Source organism: Ornithorhynchus anatinus, chromosome 9, assembly GCF_004115215.2.
Source record: "Ornithorhynchus anatinus isolate Pmale09 chromosome 9, mOrnAna1.pri.v4, whole genome shotgun sequence".
Taxonomy (NCBI): Eukaryota; Metazoa; Chordata; class Mammalia; order Monotremata; family Ornithorhynchidae; genus Ornithorhynchus; species Ornithorhynchus anatinus.
This window is the reverse complement of record NC_041736.1, coordinates 37681401-37698921: the sequence shown is the minus strand read 5'-3', so window position 1 is coordinate 37698921 and position 17521 is coordinate 37681401. Positions and strand designations below refer to the sequence as shown.

General features: G+C 53.6%; 1 protein-coding gene across 1 annotated transcript; it reads right to left on the bottom strand.

Moving 5' to 3' along the window:
• Window positions 1–120: 120 nt before the first annotated feature.
• Window positions 121–17193, bottom strand: CENPQ (centromere protein Q). Its single transcript, XM_029072283.2, has 8 exons — window positions 17095–17193; window positions 13671–13725; window positions 10144–10261; window positions 7877–7945; window positions 6882–7011; window positions 3843–3962; window positions 3036–3113; window positions 121–1220 (listed from the first exon to the last, which is right to left on the bottom strand). Exons 1-8 carry the CDS (start codon window positions 17131–17133, stop codon window positions 1086–1088), a joined length of 744 nt encoding a protein of 247 aa, XP_028928116.1. The 5' UTR covers window positions 17134–17193; the 3' UTR covers window positions 121–1085.
• Window positions 17194–17521: the final 328 nt, after the last annotated feature.

The following is a 17521-nucleotide window of genomic DNA, read 5'->3' as shown; positions in this document are numbered from 1 at the left end:
ACGGTTTTCCGCCATCCCCCTGCTCACATCCGCTCGAGGAATCTCCTTCTGAGAGCACGCCACGCGAGACTCTTACGTTTAAAAACAGATTTTGCAATTTACAACTTCAGTGAGAGCCAATTCACGGAGCATTAAACGTACACTTTAATAAACTACCATTTCATATCAAAACTCCTAGGAGCTACACTTCATAGAAAATCTGTCTGTGAAGAGGACGCGGAGATCGGGGTTCAGAAAATAGTCGTTTCTCTTCTGTCGCCCCACCATAAGCGCTTAGTACAGTGCTCTGCACACTGTAAGCGCTCAGGGCAGACAACTGAAGTGTGATGAGGGCAGAGTAACGCTTCAGTCACGGAACATGCGATCCTGACCTATAACCACTCCCTGACAATAAAATAATCCAGCCCAGTAAATGAATGGGGTCACGCCACCCGTCCAAAAGCAAAATACGGTCACCCGACAGGGCCTTCCAATTCTCACACTCCCCACATTTCTCCTGGCAGCTGACTCACCTCCGATCCTCCTCCTCCTCATAGGAGGGGGAAGAAAAGTGACCACGCTTGAACTCCCACAGACTGAGAGGGGAGGAGGGGGTTTCAAACGTAGGGGATCAGATCGGACTCTCAGAAGCCACCAAGTCCCGGCAAAGGCTCCGAGATCCACAGCAGCGACGTTTGAGAGACGCTCGCAGGATCGTGCTTCATTTACCGGGGTTAAAGAGCACCTAGCTCCCTTTGGGGCCGCTGTGGCCTAGCCTGAAGCCCCCCCCGCCCCCCCCCCCAGCTGGGTAAGGCTTGCTCCTTTTAGTTGTGTAGATACAAAAGCTGAAACGACAAGTCCCACAAGGATGCCCTTCTGATGAACGGGCGGTTGGATTTTCACCGTGAGGTCCGCTCTAGCCACCCGAACGCCGAAGAGGTCCCGGGGACGACGGGCATTGGTTTACGGCCTCCAGACCGACAGAGTGGCCGGCAATTTTCAGAGCTTCTTTTTCCCTCCAGTGGTAGCTTAAGAATATCACCCCGGGGTCAAACGGGCTTCGCTGGCGTTAGGCATTTACTAGTAATACGGCGGAAACATTTCATTCAGTGACTTTTCAGGAGCTTCTTATAGGCTTCTTCCACAAAAGTAAACATGTCTTTCATTTCAGCTGAGTTCTGCACAGTTTGCAAGTCCTTCAGAAGACCCTCATGGTTTGGGATCTTCATCAGTATCTCTTCCTAAGGAAATGGAGAGGCAAGAAAACACGGAGAGGTATGAGGTGGGATCACCTTCCCCGAAGGCGTTAACGTAAGGAAGTGCGGCCGCCGTCGATTTTCGGTGAACAGATGAAGGCTCCGTCTCGCCTCTGGCCCCACCCAAGTCTGTGTCATGGGGTTCTACGATAAAACCCGGAAATCTCCAGTCTGCCCTGAAACAGCCCAACCCGAACAGAGTCTTCGTGCCAGTGTCCGGTCAATCGGTGGTATTTAGCGAGTTCTTACTGTGTGCTGAGCACTGTACTGAGTACTTGGGAGAGGACTACAGTAATGGTATTTAAGTGCTTTCTGTGTGCCATCTATTCAATCGCCTTTACGGAGCGCTTACTGTGTACAAAGCACTGCACTAAGCGTTTGGGAGAGTGCCATATAACGAGTGCCAGACACGTTCCTGCCCGCAACGAACTCACCGTCTAGAGGGGGAGACAGACATTAATATGAATAGATAGATAAATTACAGATCTATACATGTGTGCTGCAGGAAGGGGAGGGAGGATGAAGGAAGGGGCGAGTAAGAGCGGCGCAGAAGGGAGTGGGAGAGGAGGGCTTAGTCAGGGAAGGCTTCTTGGAGGAGATGTGCCTTCAGTAAGGTTTCGAAGTGGAGGAGAGCAATTATCTGTCGGATATGAGGGGGGAGGGCACTGCAAGCCGGAGGCAGGATGCGGGCGAGAGGTCGGCGGCAAGACAGGGGAGATCGAGGTACAGTGGGGAGGTTAGTATTAGAGGAATGAAGTGCGAGGGCTGGCTTGTAGTAGGACAGTAGCAAGGTGAGGTAGGAGGGGGCAAGGTGATTAAGTGATCTGGAGTCAATGGTGAGGAGTTTTTGTTTGACGTGGAGGTACCGCTGGAGTTTCTTGAAGAGTGGGGAAACGTGGGCTGAACATTTTTAAAGGAAAAACGATGCGGGCAGCAGAATGGTGTGTGGACTGGAGTGGGGAGAGACAGGAGGCAGGGAGGTCAGCAAGGAGGCCGATACAATAATCAAGGCGGGCCGGGATAAGTGTTCGCATAAAGGTGGTACAGTCTGGACAGAGACGAAGGAGCCGATTTTGGCGATGCTGGGAAGGTAGAACCGACAGGACTGAATACGTGAAACGAGATAGAGGAGTCAAGGATGATGCCAAGATTATGGGCTTGTGAGGCAGGAAGGATGACGGTCGTCAACAGTGATGGGAAAGTGAGCGGGAGGACAGGGTCTGGGTGGGAAGATAAGTTCAGTGGGAAGATAAGACGTTCAGTGCCAGGCACCGTACTAAGCTCTGGGGTAGATACAAGGTAATTAGGTCGGAAACAGTTCATGTCCCACACGGGACTCACGGTCTTACTCTCCATTTTACAGATGCGGCAACCGAGGCACAGAGAAATAAAGTGACTTGCCCAAGATCACACAACAGACAAGCGGCAGAGCTGGGATTCTGACGCCCAGGCCCGTGCTCTATCCACTAGGCCATGCTGCTTCCGGTCCCGAGGTGAGGAAACATCACGCGGTCCCGGGGGCACGGGCATAACCGTTTCTTCCGACAAGGCGACGCACCGTACCCTGACAGGCTAACACCGTCGGAGGAACGTAGGGAGGTAGCAGAACTGCGTGCACTAGAAAGATCCGTCTCGCTGGAGGAATACTGGTAGGAGGACGACGATTGATTGCAACCGTCTAGGAAGTTTCAAGCAAGGAAGGTCTAAGACCTCCAGTTCATCAAAAGGCATTTCAATTTCTGCGGCTTATTGCTAGTTTCATCACCGACAGAGAAATCTGTGCTGATCGGCTCTTTTTACCTGAAGCAGAGGTGCTTTAAGACTTCTTTCAGAGAGTTCGGGTAGAGAGACGATCTTGCCGTGGTCGGTTTGAGACATCTAGCAAAGAGAGAAAATTAGCGTTCAATGAAATGAGGGCGAACAGATCCCTTCACTCTCTGTTCCTCTTGGCAAACGTTCGGAAAGCCATTCGGCCGTTCTATTGTATCGAGCGCTTACTACGCGCGGAGAACTGTACGAGGCACTTGGGAGAGTACCGTATCGAAATGAACAGACACATTCCCGGCTTACAACCAGCTTACAGGCATTCATTCAAGAGCATTTACTGAGCGCTTACTATGTGCAGAGCACCGGACTAAGCGCTTGGAAGGGACAGATCGGCAACAGATAGAGACGGTCCCCGCCCACTGGCGGGCTTACGGTCTCATCGGGGGAGACGGACGGACAAAAACAATAGCAATAAATAGAACAGGAAGGGAGGATATATAGGTGAGTTAGTGCTTAGGTTCAGGACCTTTCAGGCAGGGATAAAAGTGCAGAAAGGTCGCGAGTACCTACGTAGGTAGGAGTCACAAAAGCACGAAACGAGAAGCACTCGGAACAGTGTTTGACACATATTAAGCACTCGAACACCATACTATACATATGTGCTTGTTCACTATATATATATATATATATATATAGCAAATGGAACGTGTCTACCCACTCCCATTACACTCTATGTTCCCCCGAACCAGTGAGAAGATTTACCAGAACTGAGGTGCCTGGAATGAATTTCGCCCAGCCCCTAGGATGGTGACCAGCGATAACGAATCCCGCTTCGGTTACCTGTTCAGCCTTGTCCTCCTCTTCCTCCAGCTCATCCTTGAGAAGTTGAATTCTGGCCTGGAGGCTTTGGATTTCTTCATTCATTGGGTGTATGGCCTCGACTACTTTGCCTACTTCTTTCTAGGTGAACGATAAGAAACGTGCCAACCTCTCATTCAACGGTCCAGGAGCTAATTCCTTTCCCAACTAGATTTGCTGGATGTGCTACACCGTTACCGACGAAAACCAGTCATCAAAATTGTGCAAGCTCGGAAATTTTCAGGATCTCAAGACACGCTGACGTGCCACCACATCAGTGGAGAAGTAGCTTGGCCTTGCGGAAAGAGCACCGGCCTGGGAGTCTGAGGACACGGGTTCTAAGTGAGGCTCTGCCACACGTCTGCTGTGTGACCTCGGGTAAGTCACTTAATTCCTCTGTGCCTCAGTTCCCTCATCTGTCAAACAGGGATTAAAGCTGTGAGCCCCATGTGGGACATGGACTTTGATGGCCTCCTATCTACTCTAGCACTTAGGACACTGCCTGGCATAAAGAAAATGCTTAGTATCATAAAAAAAAACACAATACGGTTTTGCTACTTATTAAGCACTATGCCAAGCACTACGTTACGCACCGAATATAGGATGAGGATTCAGACAAGTGTTGTGTCACAGATTCTCAGAGTTGAAAAACTCAATAAATACCAACGAATGAATGAATGTGCCAGACACTGTACTAAGCGCTGGGGTGCACACAAGTTAATCGGGTTGGACACAGGCCCGTCCCCCATGGGGCTCACACGACATTATTATTTGTCCCCATTTTACAGACAAGGTAATGGAGGCCCAGAGAAGCGACATTCTCCTCATCAGCCCTTAGGGGTCTAATCCTTTTGGCTCAAATGATAAGACTGGGTACTCTCTTTTTCCTGCTATTTAAATTAGTTTGAAAATCACTGATTCCTATCTCTGTTTACTGTTTGTACGTTTTTGGATAAGTTAGTATTCTTAGGACTAGAGGCCTAGCCCAAGAGGATCGATCAATTCATGGTATTTGGTGAGTGTTTACTGTGTGCAGAGCACCGTACTAAGCACTTGGAAGAAGAGCCCAATACCAAAGAGTGGGTAGACGTGTTCCCTGCCCCCAGTGAGCTTACAGTGTAGCTGGGAAGACAGACATTATTATAAACACTTTATAATCTATCAGAGGCCTTTCTAAATCTTGCTCACAAATTCCTGTGCTCTTTTAGCTTGGGTGACGGGGTCGATCACTGCCGCTCTGTTGGTAGTAGAAGGGGGCTGGGCCCGGGGCCTTTCTTTTAAATCTCTAGGTAATTTACTATAAACTATTCATCCAATAGTATTTACTGAGCGCTTACTATGTGCAGAGTACTGTAGTAAGCGCTTGGAATGTAACAAATAGAGACAGTCCCTGCCCACTGACGGGCTTACGGTCTAATCGGGGGGTTACATCTGTCTAACACTCCGCTGAGCACTGGGGTAGTGACAAGGTAATCAGATGAGACCCAAGCCCAGTCGAGGGGAAAGAGGGCAAGTATCATCTCCATTTTTTCAGAGGAAAAGACAGACGGCAGGTCACTGATAGAGCTAGAATCCGAGTTTCTGGCTTCCCAGCCCCATACTTTTTTCCACTACACCCGGTAGGCTGCTCCCCTAAAATTAAACATATTCATTTCCCATTATTCGGTTATCCTCAGTCCTCCTGAAAGAATCCTGCCTAAAGCCCCCGGGGAGCAATTTGGTCCCATAGGCCTCTCTTTTAAAATGATTTTCCACTTATGAAAGAAAGTGGTGAGTGAAGCAACACTAAGTCATCTACAGCTGCTACCAGAATGAACATTTCACTACGCTTTACAGTTAGACTGCAACAAGAGAATGAGGGAACACTTTCTTTCTAAATGGTATTTGTTACGCTCTTACTGGGAGGAGGAACCGGCAGTTCCAGATAAAAGTGGGATAAAACAAAAAAACATCGGGCAGAGTTGCTTGCATGGCTGTGGCAGGTGATTTTTCCCGAAACTAAATCCTTTTTCTGAGTTACATAACCAGCTTTGTGGAGACGGGGCAGTAAGGTTGAGAACCCTGGAGAGGATTTACTGGAGGAGTTGCGGGGGACAATAGCTCCCTGATTAACTCCAAAGATGAGCACGTAGAAGACGAGAATACGAGTCCTCATGGGGTTGGAACGAAATGTCTGCGACTCCAAACCCAAGCAAGGGAAAGATTATTAATAATAACGTTGGCATCTGTTAAGCGCTTACTATGTGCCGAGCACTGTTCTCAGCGCCGGGGTAGATACGGGGTCATCAGGTTGGCCCACGTGATTAGCCCTGAGAACTTCCGTGAGCTAAGCAAAAGTAGATGCTCAGAGTGGACGGGCGATTGGAGGTGCAAAGGGAACCAGTGTCTGAGGGCAGAAAAGTGAAAGTAACGCTACAAATTGTTCTTCAAGCAATTCACCTCAGTGACAGAGAAGGAGGAGGTTTTCTTTGAAGGTCTCAATTCTTCGAGACTGCCTGGACGGCTTCTGTCTCCTCAGAGTCACTGCGCCAGGCAGACCGGTAACAGATCTGGTAAAATGAACTCTGGGATTGAGGACCAGTACTGGGCCGGATCACCTTGCGGCCATCGCAGTTCGGCAAAAGAAACAAAACCAGGAATGCTACATGGGTAAGACTCTGCAACTTCCTCAGAAGTCACTGATGGGTCCTTAAGGGAACTAGGGAGTAATGTGGCCCAAGGGATGGAGCGCAGGCCTGGGAGGCAGAAGGATCTGGGTTCTAATCCCGGCTAAGTCACTTGTCTGCCCTGTGACCTCGGGCAAGACAATTCACTTCCCTGTGCCTCAGTTACCTCATCTAAAAATGGAGGTAAGGACCGTGAGCTCCATATGAGACACGGACTGTGTCCGACCTGATTAGCCTCTATCTACCCCAGTGCTTACTACAATTCTTAGCAAGTGCTTAACAGATACCATAAAACCACCCCCCCACGCAGGCCAGATATATATGATGCCCAACTACATCGCCACAGTTTCAATACCTGCAGCAATTCCAAATTCTCTTCATTGGTTTTCAGTCGCTGAACCTCCATCGCCTTCAGGTTCTGCATTTTTTTCAGATTCTCCAGCTTTCTTGGAGGGATTTCCAGAGTCTTGCATAACGTAAAAAGTCTAAATCAACGAAAAGGAAAGTGTGACTGGTTTTATCGCTTAAAACATTCCGAAGAAAAATGACTGAATTGTAAAGTACTCCAAGCCTAAGAAACCAGAGCAACAGACTTCATATTTAACAAGCGAGATCAAACAGGAATAGGCACAATCTCATCAAAGCTATACGCAGCGCTACGGAGTGACTAGTAAAAGTCCAATTAGGCAGAACCAGTTTGGGGCTGAGCAAATGATGCATCTCCTCTTTGCTGATAACTATTATATGACTATTATATTATATAATAGCATATATGTATAGTATTATATATAGACGTATAAATAGTAATACAACTATTACTATCTATCTATCTATCTATCTATCTATCTATCTATCTATCTATCTATCTATCTATCTCATGACTATTATACTATATATTTACGGCTATTATATAGTATAATGTATAGTACAGTATTATATATATATAGTCGTATAAATAGTAATACAACTATTATACTACATATATATATATATTAAAAAACCCGACTATACACACACACACACACACACATATATATATATAGCATGATAGTCAAATTATTCATATGAATTATACAATTTATATATATATATAGTCGTATAAATAATTTGACTATCATGCTATATATAGTATAATAGTCGTATTGTATATATATACCTATAATGTGCATATATATATAATTTATATATATATATAATGTGTGTATATATATAATGATATATATGGCATATGATCATATTTTTGATATATGATGATATATCATATACACACACACACACACATATAAAATGCAGCCAAGTTGACCTAGTAAAAGAAAAAAAACCTAACAGCTCTCATTCCTACGGCCATACCTTTCCTTCAAGCCGTTGAGGTGACTTTGAATGTTTTCTTTTCCTTCCGTTTTCCGACTCAAGACAGACCTAGAATGAAAGAGGGAGAACGATTCCCAGCAAGAGGGGTTCGGCGGCACCCACCATCAAGACTTTCTCGCTCAGATCCCCTCCCTCCTCTCTGCCTCCCGTCCATTCCCTCAAAGACCGTCAGCCCGCCAAAGGGCAGGGACCGTCTCCATCTGTCACCGACCTGTCCATTCCAAGCGCTTAGTCCGGGGCGCTGCACAGCGTGAGCGCTCAAGAGATACTATCGAATGAATCCGGACCTCTGCTCATCACCTGCTGGCAGGGGGCCACCCCTCTTCGACAGCTTCTGATGCGATCATCCCGCGTCTTGGCCGGCACGCGGCAGACGGGAAAGCTACCTTGTATCTACCCCGGCGCTTAGAACAGTGCTTGGCACAGAGTAAGCGCTCAACAGATACCAACATTATTATTATTATTATTAATGAATACCGCAGCTGACTCCGGAGGGCACCGCCTGCCAGGTGTATCGCATCGGCAGGGAAGATCTCTAATCGAAAGACTATCGAGGGTGTTACAAGACGCGGGGCACGGGGACCGTAACGCCTGACGGGGGTCAAGGAGCTGCGGCCGAGCACCGGCGCCAGGCTCCGGTCACGTCGGCCGTAAGCGGGCCCCGCGTGTAAAAAAAAAACCCCTGGGCGGATTGGGCGGCTCGCCCCATTCGGCTACCGGCCACCAGCGCTCCGGGGGGAATGGGAAGCAGCGCGGCACAGTGGAGAGGGCCCGGGCTTGGGGGGGGGGTCGGAGGTCATGGGTTCGGGTCCCGGCTCCGCCGCTTGCCAGCTGACGGGTGGGCGAGTCACTTCACTTCTCTGGGCCTCCGTTCCCCCATCTGGAAAATGGGGATTAAAACTGTGCGCCCCACGGGGGACCACCTGTATCTACCTCAGCGCTTGGAACAGCGCTCGGCACATAGCGGGCGCTTAACGAACACCACCATTTAACGTGGCCGGCAGGAACGACAGACCGAAGATGGCGCTCGGCAAATTCTCATCGATTCCCTCAAGCGGGTTCTCGGTTCCGAAGGCTCGATACCACGGCCTGTGCCTCGCACCTCACAGGAGACTCCATCACAGTCACCATCCCTCTCTCGAGCGCTTACTGGGCCCAGAGGGCGCTCAGTAAATACCACCGCTTCTTACAGTCGGTCAGACTGACCTGTCGTCGTCCTACAGAGGCCGACCGGGCCGGAGCTATCCGCCCCGCAGAACTAATGGATCTCGGGGAAACTTTACGGGCGGAACTAAAACTCGGTGGCGCTTAGGGGGCGTCAGAGGAAGGTGGTGGGTTCTGATCCCCGCTCTGCCACTTATCTGCCGGGTGACCTTGGGCGAGTCACTTCACCTCTCTGGGCCTCAGTTCCCTCATCTGTGAAATGGGGATCGAGACTGGGAGCCCCACGAGGGACAGGGGCCGTGTCCAACCTGATTCGTTCAGATCCACTCCGGTCCTTGGTGGAGCGCCTGGAATACAGTAAGCGCTTAAACCCCAGAATTATCGTCCTTATCAGAATCCACTGGATCTCCCAAGGAAGAGCTCACGGTCATTAAATTATGCTGTCATCACAGGGGCTTTCCATTTTACTCATTTAAAGGCACAGCGATTTCTTGGAGAACGGCCCGCTAAAACCATCCCGGCTCTGCCGCTCGTCGGCTGTGCGGCGGTGGGCGAGTCACTTAACTTCTCGGCGCCTCGGTCCCCTCGTCCGTAAAATGGGGATTAAAACCGTGAGCCCCACGTGGCACCACCCGATCACCGCGTATCCCCCCAGCGCTTAGAACGGTGCCTAACGAACGCCACCATTTATCTTTTATTCTAGGGTTGTCTTCATCACTTGTTTAGCCCCTCTTTGGTCTCTCTCGTACCAATTCGGTAATCTCTAACTGCCTCCTCTCTCTCATCTCGACCCCTAAACACCCCTTCAGTGGACTGCGGGTCCCTTGGAGATCCCTCCGTCCTGTCCTCGCTCTGCTCTGGCCTCCAACTGGGTCAGTCCCGTTCCAAGGCCGCCGGCAGAAGGCATTGTAGAAAGATGCCGTACTACTCACGCAGGCAGCCGGTGAGGTCTGGCTAACGACGCCGGCACACACGGCCTCCGACAGCGAAGCGGAGGGAATGGGGATTTATGAAATAGGCATCTCTGCAGAAAAGCGGGAGACGCTGCCCCGAGGAGCAGAACGGAAAGCCTGCGTACTCACAGAATTACAGAATCCATCACGGCTTGCAAATGCTCCTTACTCTCGTCCGTAAGAGGCTTCCATTTTACTCTTCCCTTGGTGACTAATTTGACCTTTTTAGAGTTTGGGTGCATTTTCCCTGTTGGAGGGGAAGAGAGATATTTAATGTAATCCACGCTTACGACTTCTTGCATGAAAGACTGACACGAAGAATTCACGGAAGCCAGTGAGCTAAAGGGATTGATCTCACAAAACCCAGACTCCTCCTCCTATTCATTCACTCTCTTAGGCCCGTGGAAACGCATTATATCACAGTATTTCAGGGAGACCGTACAAGGGCAGGATGGTCTAGTGGAAAGAGCCGGAGACAGAAGCCCCAGCTTTCCACTTGCCTGCTCTGACCTTGAACAAAAGTCACTTAGCTTTCTGTGTTTGTTAAAAATAACAGAAACAAAAAAAACCTAACAGCTCTACCTCTTCCCCGCTGCGTGACCTTGGGCAAGTCATCTCAACTATAAAACTAATGAAAATCGTGGTGTCTGGCAAGGGCTTATTACGCGCCAAGCACAGGGGTAGATATAAGGTAATCAGAGCAGACACGGGCCCCGTCCCACACGGGGCTCACGGTCTCGATCCCCATTTTACAGATGAGGTGACCGAGGCACAGGGAAGCGAAGTGACTTGCCCGAGGCCAGACGGCAAACACGCGGAGGAGCCGGGATCAGAACCCACATCCTCTGACTTCGAGGCCCGTGCTCTTTACGCTGGGCCCCTCTGCCGCTCACCGCACGTCTCTGTGCCTCGGTTTCCTCACCTTTAATGGGGATTAAGACCGCAAGCCCCGTGAGAGGGACTGTACTCAACCCAATTACCTCGTATCTACTCCAGAACTTAATACAGTGCCTGGCATACAGTAAGCTCTTAAATACCGGAATCATCATTATTACTATTTATACTAATGTCCGCCTCCCCTTCTAGACGGCGAGCTTCTTGAAGGCAGGGAACGGGCCTACCGACCCTGCAGCGCTGTACTCTCCCACGTTCATTCACTCATTCGACAGTATTCATCGAGCGCTTACTACGTGCAGAGCACTGGACTAAGCGCCTGGAACGGACGAGTCGGCCACAGAGCCGGTCCCCGCCCTCTGACGGGCTCACGGTCCGATCGGGGGAGACGGACGGACGAGAACGACGGCGATAAACAGAGTCGAGGGGAAGGGCGTCTCGTAAAAACAACGGCGACTGACCAGAATCGGGGTGATGTACATCCCATTAAGCAAAACAAACAGGGTGACGAAGACGGACACGGTCGAGCGGACGAGCACGGTGCCGAGGGGAGGGGACGGGAGGGGGGGGAGGAGCGGAGGGGGGGGGGGGAGAAGAGGGTTTGGCTGCGGAGAGGTGAAAGGGGGAGGGGAGAGGGAGCAGAGGGAAAAAAGCGGGGAGCTCAGTCTGGGAAGGCCTCTCGGAGGAGGTGAGCTTACCCTATTTATTCTGTTAATGAGCCGCACATCACCTTGATTCTACCTATTTGCTACCGCTTTAAGGAGACGTTCGTCCCCTCCGTTCTACTTACCGCCGCTGTTCTCGTCCGTCTCCCCCGATGAGACCGTGCGCCCGTCAAAGGGCAGGGGCCGTCTCTATCCGTTACCGGTCCGTACGTTTCAAGCGCTCAGTACAGTGCTCTGCACACGGTGAGCGCTCCATAAACACCACCGAATGAACGTACAGCGCTCCGCACGCGGCAGGCGCTCGACCAACGCCGCCGACTGACCGATGAGCGCGGCGCGTTGCTCCCGAGAGGCGTTCGATAAAGGCTCCTCCTCTCCCAGGGATCCCCCACAGGGGAGCCCCTCCTAAAGCTGGTGATCTCTTCGTTCGGTAGTATCTACTGAGCGCTTACTATGTGCAGAGCACCGTACTGAGCGCTTGGAATGAACAAGTCGGCAACAGGCAGAGACGGCCCCGGCGATCTTCTCTCGGTTCCCCCGCGGGTGGGGTCCCGCCGCCCGTTCCCCTTGCCAGGACCCGGAGGGAGGGGAATTCTCGGCCGCAGCGAGACTCCGCCACAACGATAACGATAACGTTGGCATTTGCTAAGCGCTTACTAGGTGCAGGGCACCGTTCTAAGCGCCGGGGGGAGATCCAAGGTGATCGGGTGGTCCCCCCCGTGGGGCGCGCAGTCTTCATCCCGGACGAGCGGCAGAGCCGGGATCTGAACCCACGATCCCCGACTCCCCGGCCGGGGCTCCTCCCGCCTAACGGAATGAAAACTGTCGATCCCGGGTCTGTTAGAGGCGGATGCCACCAGACTCAGCGATGAGAAAAAGCTCTTCCTGACCAAAGGAGGGAAGATGGCGGCACCCCCGTCGATTTTTATTACGGATTTTGGGGCGCTTTATTTCCTTACACGTTTTTATAACAAGATGGACTGCGTAGATCGTTAGGTCCCGGTGGGCGGGGAACACGTCTGCTAACTCTGCTTTAGGGCACCCTTCCAGGCGAGTCTTCAATAAATATGACTGATCGATCGATTAGACACCGTCTCTTATGAGCCTGCTGCACTATCAGGGAAGCGGCGCGGCGGAGAGAGCCCGGGCTGGGGAGTCCAGAGGTCATGGGTTCGAATCCCGGCTCGGCCACCTGGCAGCCGTGTGACCGCGGGCGAGTCACTTCACTTCTCTGGGCCTCGGTTCCCTCCTCTGGAAAATGGGGATGAAGACTGGGAGCCCCACGGGGGACAACCTGATTCCGCTGCGTCTACCCCAGCGGGTAGAGCGGTGCTCGGCACATAGTAAGCGCTTAACGAATATCAACATTATCATCACGCAGGAGGCCAAGGTCTTTATCTTATTATAAGCCGAGTCTTGCGGCAGTCAAGGATTTCTCTCCCCCGAACCCCGGCAATGAGACTCGACGACGGGAACCCTAATTTCAGAATGGGAACCGGGAGAAGGGACGGCCTTCCGATGTCTCCCTACATTTCCAACGCTTCCTTTCCATCTGACAAAAGCGGAAACTGATATTCGGGCAAACCTATTCCAGGAAAAGAGGAGCTTTACAAATTCTTCCTAGCGTGCCTTTTTGTTTTTTTTTTTGTTTTTAAGAAACGACGTTTTAAGAGAAGGACTAAAATTCCTATCGCTTCTATAGAACATCTTACTCGGGGGGGGGGGGGCAGCGCGGCTCAGTGGGAAGAGCCCGGGCTTGGGAGTCGGAGGTCATGGGTTCGAATCCCCGCTCCGCCACCTGGCAGCCGTGTGACCGCGGGCGAGTCACTTCACTTCTCGGTGCCTCGGTTCCCTCCTCCGGAAAATGGGGATGAAGACCTCGCGCGGGACGACCCGATTTCCCCCGGATCTACCCCGGCGCCCTGCACACAGTAAGCGCTTAACAGATACCGACGTTATCATCATCGCATCGGAAACAGGCACGGATTCACTGGCGACGAGCAATCGGTTGCCGACCCCGCGGCGCCCCGCTGGATTTCGGGAATCGACAGTGGCGGGAAAAGATCGGAGGGAGCGAGGAAATGAAGAACTTATTACCTTCGGGAGACCGACCCCTTGGTCGCCTCTTGGCTTCGGGGGCTGGTTGACCGATCTGGGAAATAAAAGGAGCGTGTGGTTAAAAAAAAAACCAAAAACCTTCAAATCGCAACAGGGATTAACCACAGCTTTCCCAAGCACGCGGCAGCCGGATGATCTCCTCAGCAGAGGGGAGAGTGATGACCGACCGCTCCACGGTCGGTTCTTAATGAGAGCTGAACTCCCGCTGTAAAATGAGAAAACCACGGTAATAACGCTGGTATCTGTTGAGCGCTTACTACGCGCTGAGCGCCGCTCGAAGCGCCGGGGTAGGTACGGGGTCGGGGGCTTGTCCCACGCGAGGCTCACGGTCTTAACCCCCATTTTACAGATGGGGTTCTTTCGACCACCACGGCGATAAAAACTGACGGCGACCCGCCGTAGCGGTGACGGTGGTATTCGCTAAGCGCTCACGATAAGCGAAGCGGCGTACGGGGCACCGGGGAAGAAGTACACGGATAACAGTGGCAACTTCTGCGGCGCCGTGGCGTCCGTTAAGCCCTTCCCGCGCGCCCGGGACCGCGCCGTGATCCCGAAGGGTCAGAGCGGACCCAGTCCCCATTTCACCCGGGATTCACGGTAGGCGGGTGGGACGACGGGTATTTAATCCCCGTTCGACAGATGAGGAAACCGAGGCTTCCGCACGGAACCTCCGGCCGTGGGTCATCAGGCCGTCCCACGTGAGGCTCCCGGTCTCCGTCCCCATCTTACGGGCGAGGTCGCCGAGGCCCGGGGAAGCCAAGTGACCCGCCCACGGTCACGCAGCTGCCGAGCGGCGGCGCCGGCATCCGGACCCGCGACCTCCGTCCCCCGAGCCGCGCCGCCTCTGACGTTCCGACGAGACGGTACCCTCTGCTTCCGGAAAACCCTTCCCCTCCGTCCGGCGTGTAAAAGTGCCGGGCCGGACGGGTCATTTTCAGAATCGGATTTCTTTCCGGATGGCCCGTCCCGCCATCTTCATCACCTCTTGGCCCGACCGCTGGCCGCCATCGCCGACCCCCCCCTTCTCTTTGAGGATCTCGGGGCCGCCGAGGCGCGTCCCGCGACGCGCCTGCTCGGCCGGCCGTCTCCGATCCGTGCGAGAGGGCGCGTTGGTCCCCGACGTTCAGGACGGCCGCGCGGCTATCCGTTAAGCGCCCACCAGGCGCGCGGCGCCGGTCCGCGCGCCGGGGGAGACCCGGGGTCGTCGGGGCCGTCCCACGCGAGGCTCCCGGGCTCCACCCCCACCTCCCGGCCGAGGGAACCGAGGCCCGGAGCCGCGCGGCGACTCCCCCGCCGTCACCCAGCCGACGCGCGGCGGGGCCGGGATTCGGACTCGTGGCCTCGGACCCGTAACCCGTAACGAGCCCGGCGCCCGGCGCGGCGTACGCGCCAACGGGCACCGCGATCGTCGGCGGCGTTGGCGGCGGGAGTCGTACGGCGCCGTGGGTTCGGATCGGCGACCAGCCGTCGGCGAATCGCCCGTTCCAAGCGCTCGGTACGGTGCCCGGCACACGGTGAGCGCTTCACAGATATCGTCGTCGGATAGGAAGCGCTTAATATCGACCAAAATAATAAATACTAGCGACTGAGACCGGGCGGGGGATCTAACAGGAGTCGAGGTAAGGGAAAGAGTGGTCGAGCGGGGATGGTCTCCGGCTAGTGCCGAACTGCGCTTTCATCCGTTCAACAGAACGTACCGAGCGCTCTTACTACGTGCAGAGCACTGGACTGAGCGTTCGGAATAGATGAATCGGCAGCAGATCGAGACAAGCCCCTCAACAGCGGACTCTCCGTCTCCACGCGCTCGGTACAGTGCCCTGCACATGGTAAGCGCTCAGTAAATCCCACCGAATAAGGAGGGGGAGGGGCGTCTCCGTCCCAGTCTTTTGGCCTGGGTGCGGTTTGTCTCCCCCCCCGGTGCTATTTATTGGACCCCCTTAAATTCCCAACGCTCAATACGGCGCTCTGCACGTAGTAAGTGCTCAGTAAACACCACTGAATGACTAAGGAGGGGAGGGGCGTCTCTGTCCGGGTTTTTAGGCCGTTGTGAGGTCTGCCTCCCCTCCCCCCCGCCCCCGGTGGTATTTATTGGACCCCTTAAATTCCAAGCACTCAGCACAGCGCTCTGCACATAGTAAGCGCTCAGTAAATACGACTAAATGAAGAAGAGAGGGGCGCCTCTGTCCGGGTTTTTTGGCCGTCGTGCCGGTTCCCTCCCCCGCCAGGTGGTATCTGTTGGACCCCTTAAAGTCCAAGCGCTTAGTACAGCGCTCTGCACATAGTAAGGGCTCAATAAATACGACGGAATGAATAAGGAGGGGGAGGGGCGACTCTGTCCAGGTTTTTTGGCCTTTGAGTGGTTTGCTTCCCTCCCAGGTGCTACTTATTGGACCCCTTAAAGTCCAAACGCTCGGTACAGTGCCCTGCACATAGTAAGCGCTCAGTAAATAGGACTGAATGACTAAGGAGGGGGAGGGGCGTCTCTTTCCGGGTTTTTTGGCCTTTACGCGGTTTGCCTCCCCCCCAGGTGCTATTTATTGGACACCTTAAAGTCCAAATGCTCAGGACAGTGCTCTGCGCATAGTAAGCGCTCAGCAAATACGACTGAATAACTCAGGAGGGGAGAGGCGTCTCTATCCGAATATTTTGGCCGTTGTGCGGTTTGCCTCCCCCCCCCCCCAGGTGCTACTTATTGGACCCCTGAAATTCCAAACGCTCAGGACAGTGCTCTGCGCATAGTAAGCGCTCAGTAAATAGGACTGAATGACTAAGGAGAGGGAGGGGCGTCTCTGTCCAAGGTTTTTTGGCCTTTGCGCGGGTTTGCCCACCCCCCCGTGGTATTTATTGGACCCCTCAAATTCCAAACGTTCAGTACAGTGCTCTGCACATAGTAAGCGCTCAGTAAATACGACTGAATGACTAAGGAGGGGCGTCTCCGTCCGAGTTTCTTGGCCTTTGAGCGGTTTGCCTCCCCCCCCCCAGGTGCTATTTATTGGACCCCTGAAATTCCAAACGCCCAGGACAGTGCTCTGCACATAGTAAACGCTCAGTAAATCCGACTGAATGACTAAGGAGGGGGAGGGGCGTCTCTGTCAAGGTGTTTTGGCCTTTGCACGGTTTGCTTCCCCCCCCCCGGGTGCTATTTATTGGACCCCCTCAAAGTCCAAACGCTCAGCACAGTGCCCTGCACGTCGTAAGCGCTCAGTAAATCGGACGGGATGACGAAGGAGGGGCGTCTGTGCCCCAGGCTGTGCCCGGTTTGCCTGCCCCTTCCCCCCCCCCCCCGGGGGTGTTACTTATTGGACCCCCTTGAAGGGGCCGCCCCGCTGCATGCTGGGAATTGTAGCTCTTCCCCCCCCGCCCCTCCCCCGCGGCCCCCCGGAGCCCGGCTCGCTCCCGTCACCTTTTCGGGACGCGCGCGCGCGCCTCCGCCGCTCCCCATAGTCGCGATAATCGGGACAGCGCCGCCGGAAGTGGGGGGGGGGGAAATTAAGGGGGTGACGTCAGAAGGGGCGGGGCCACGCGGGAAACCAACCCCCCCCCCACGCGCCTATAGGGCCTTCGGGGAATCCCGCCCGCCCGTGCGCATGCGCCCTTCCGTGACGTCAGGGAGCGCGCTCGCGGAGGAGGCGGGGCTAAGGGAGAAGCCACGCCTCCCTCGACGCCTATTGGGTGTCCCGAGGCCCCGCCCCCCAGGCCCTCTCCTCGATGCGCATGCGCCGCCCCTGTCGTCGGGGAGAACGCTGGGGGAGGCGGGGCTAAGGGAGAAGCCACGCCTCCCTCGACGCCTATTGGGTGTCTCGAGGCCCCGCCCCCCATCCGCTCTCCTC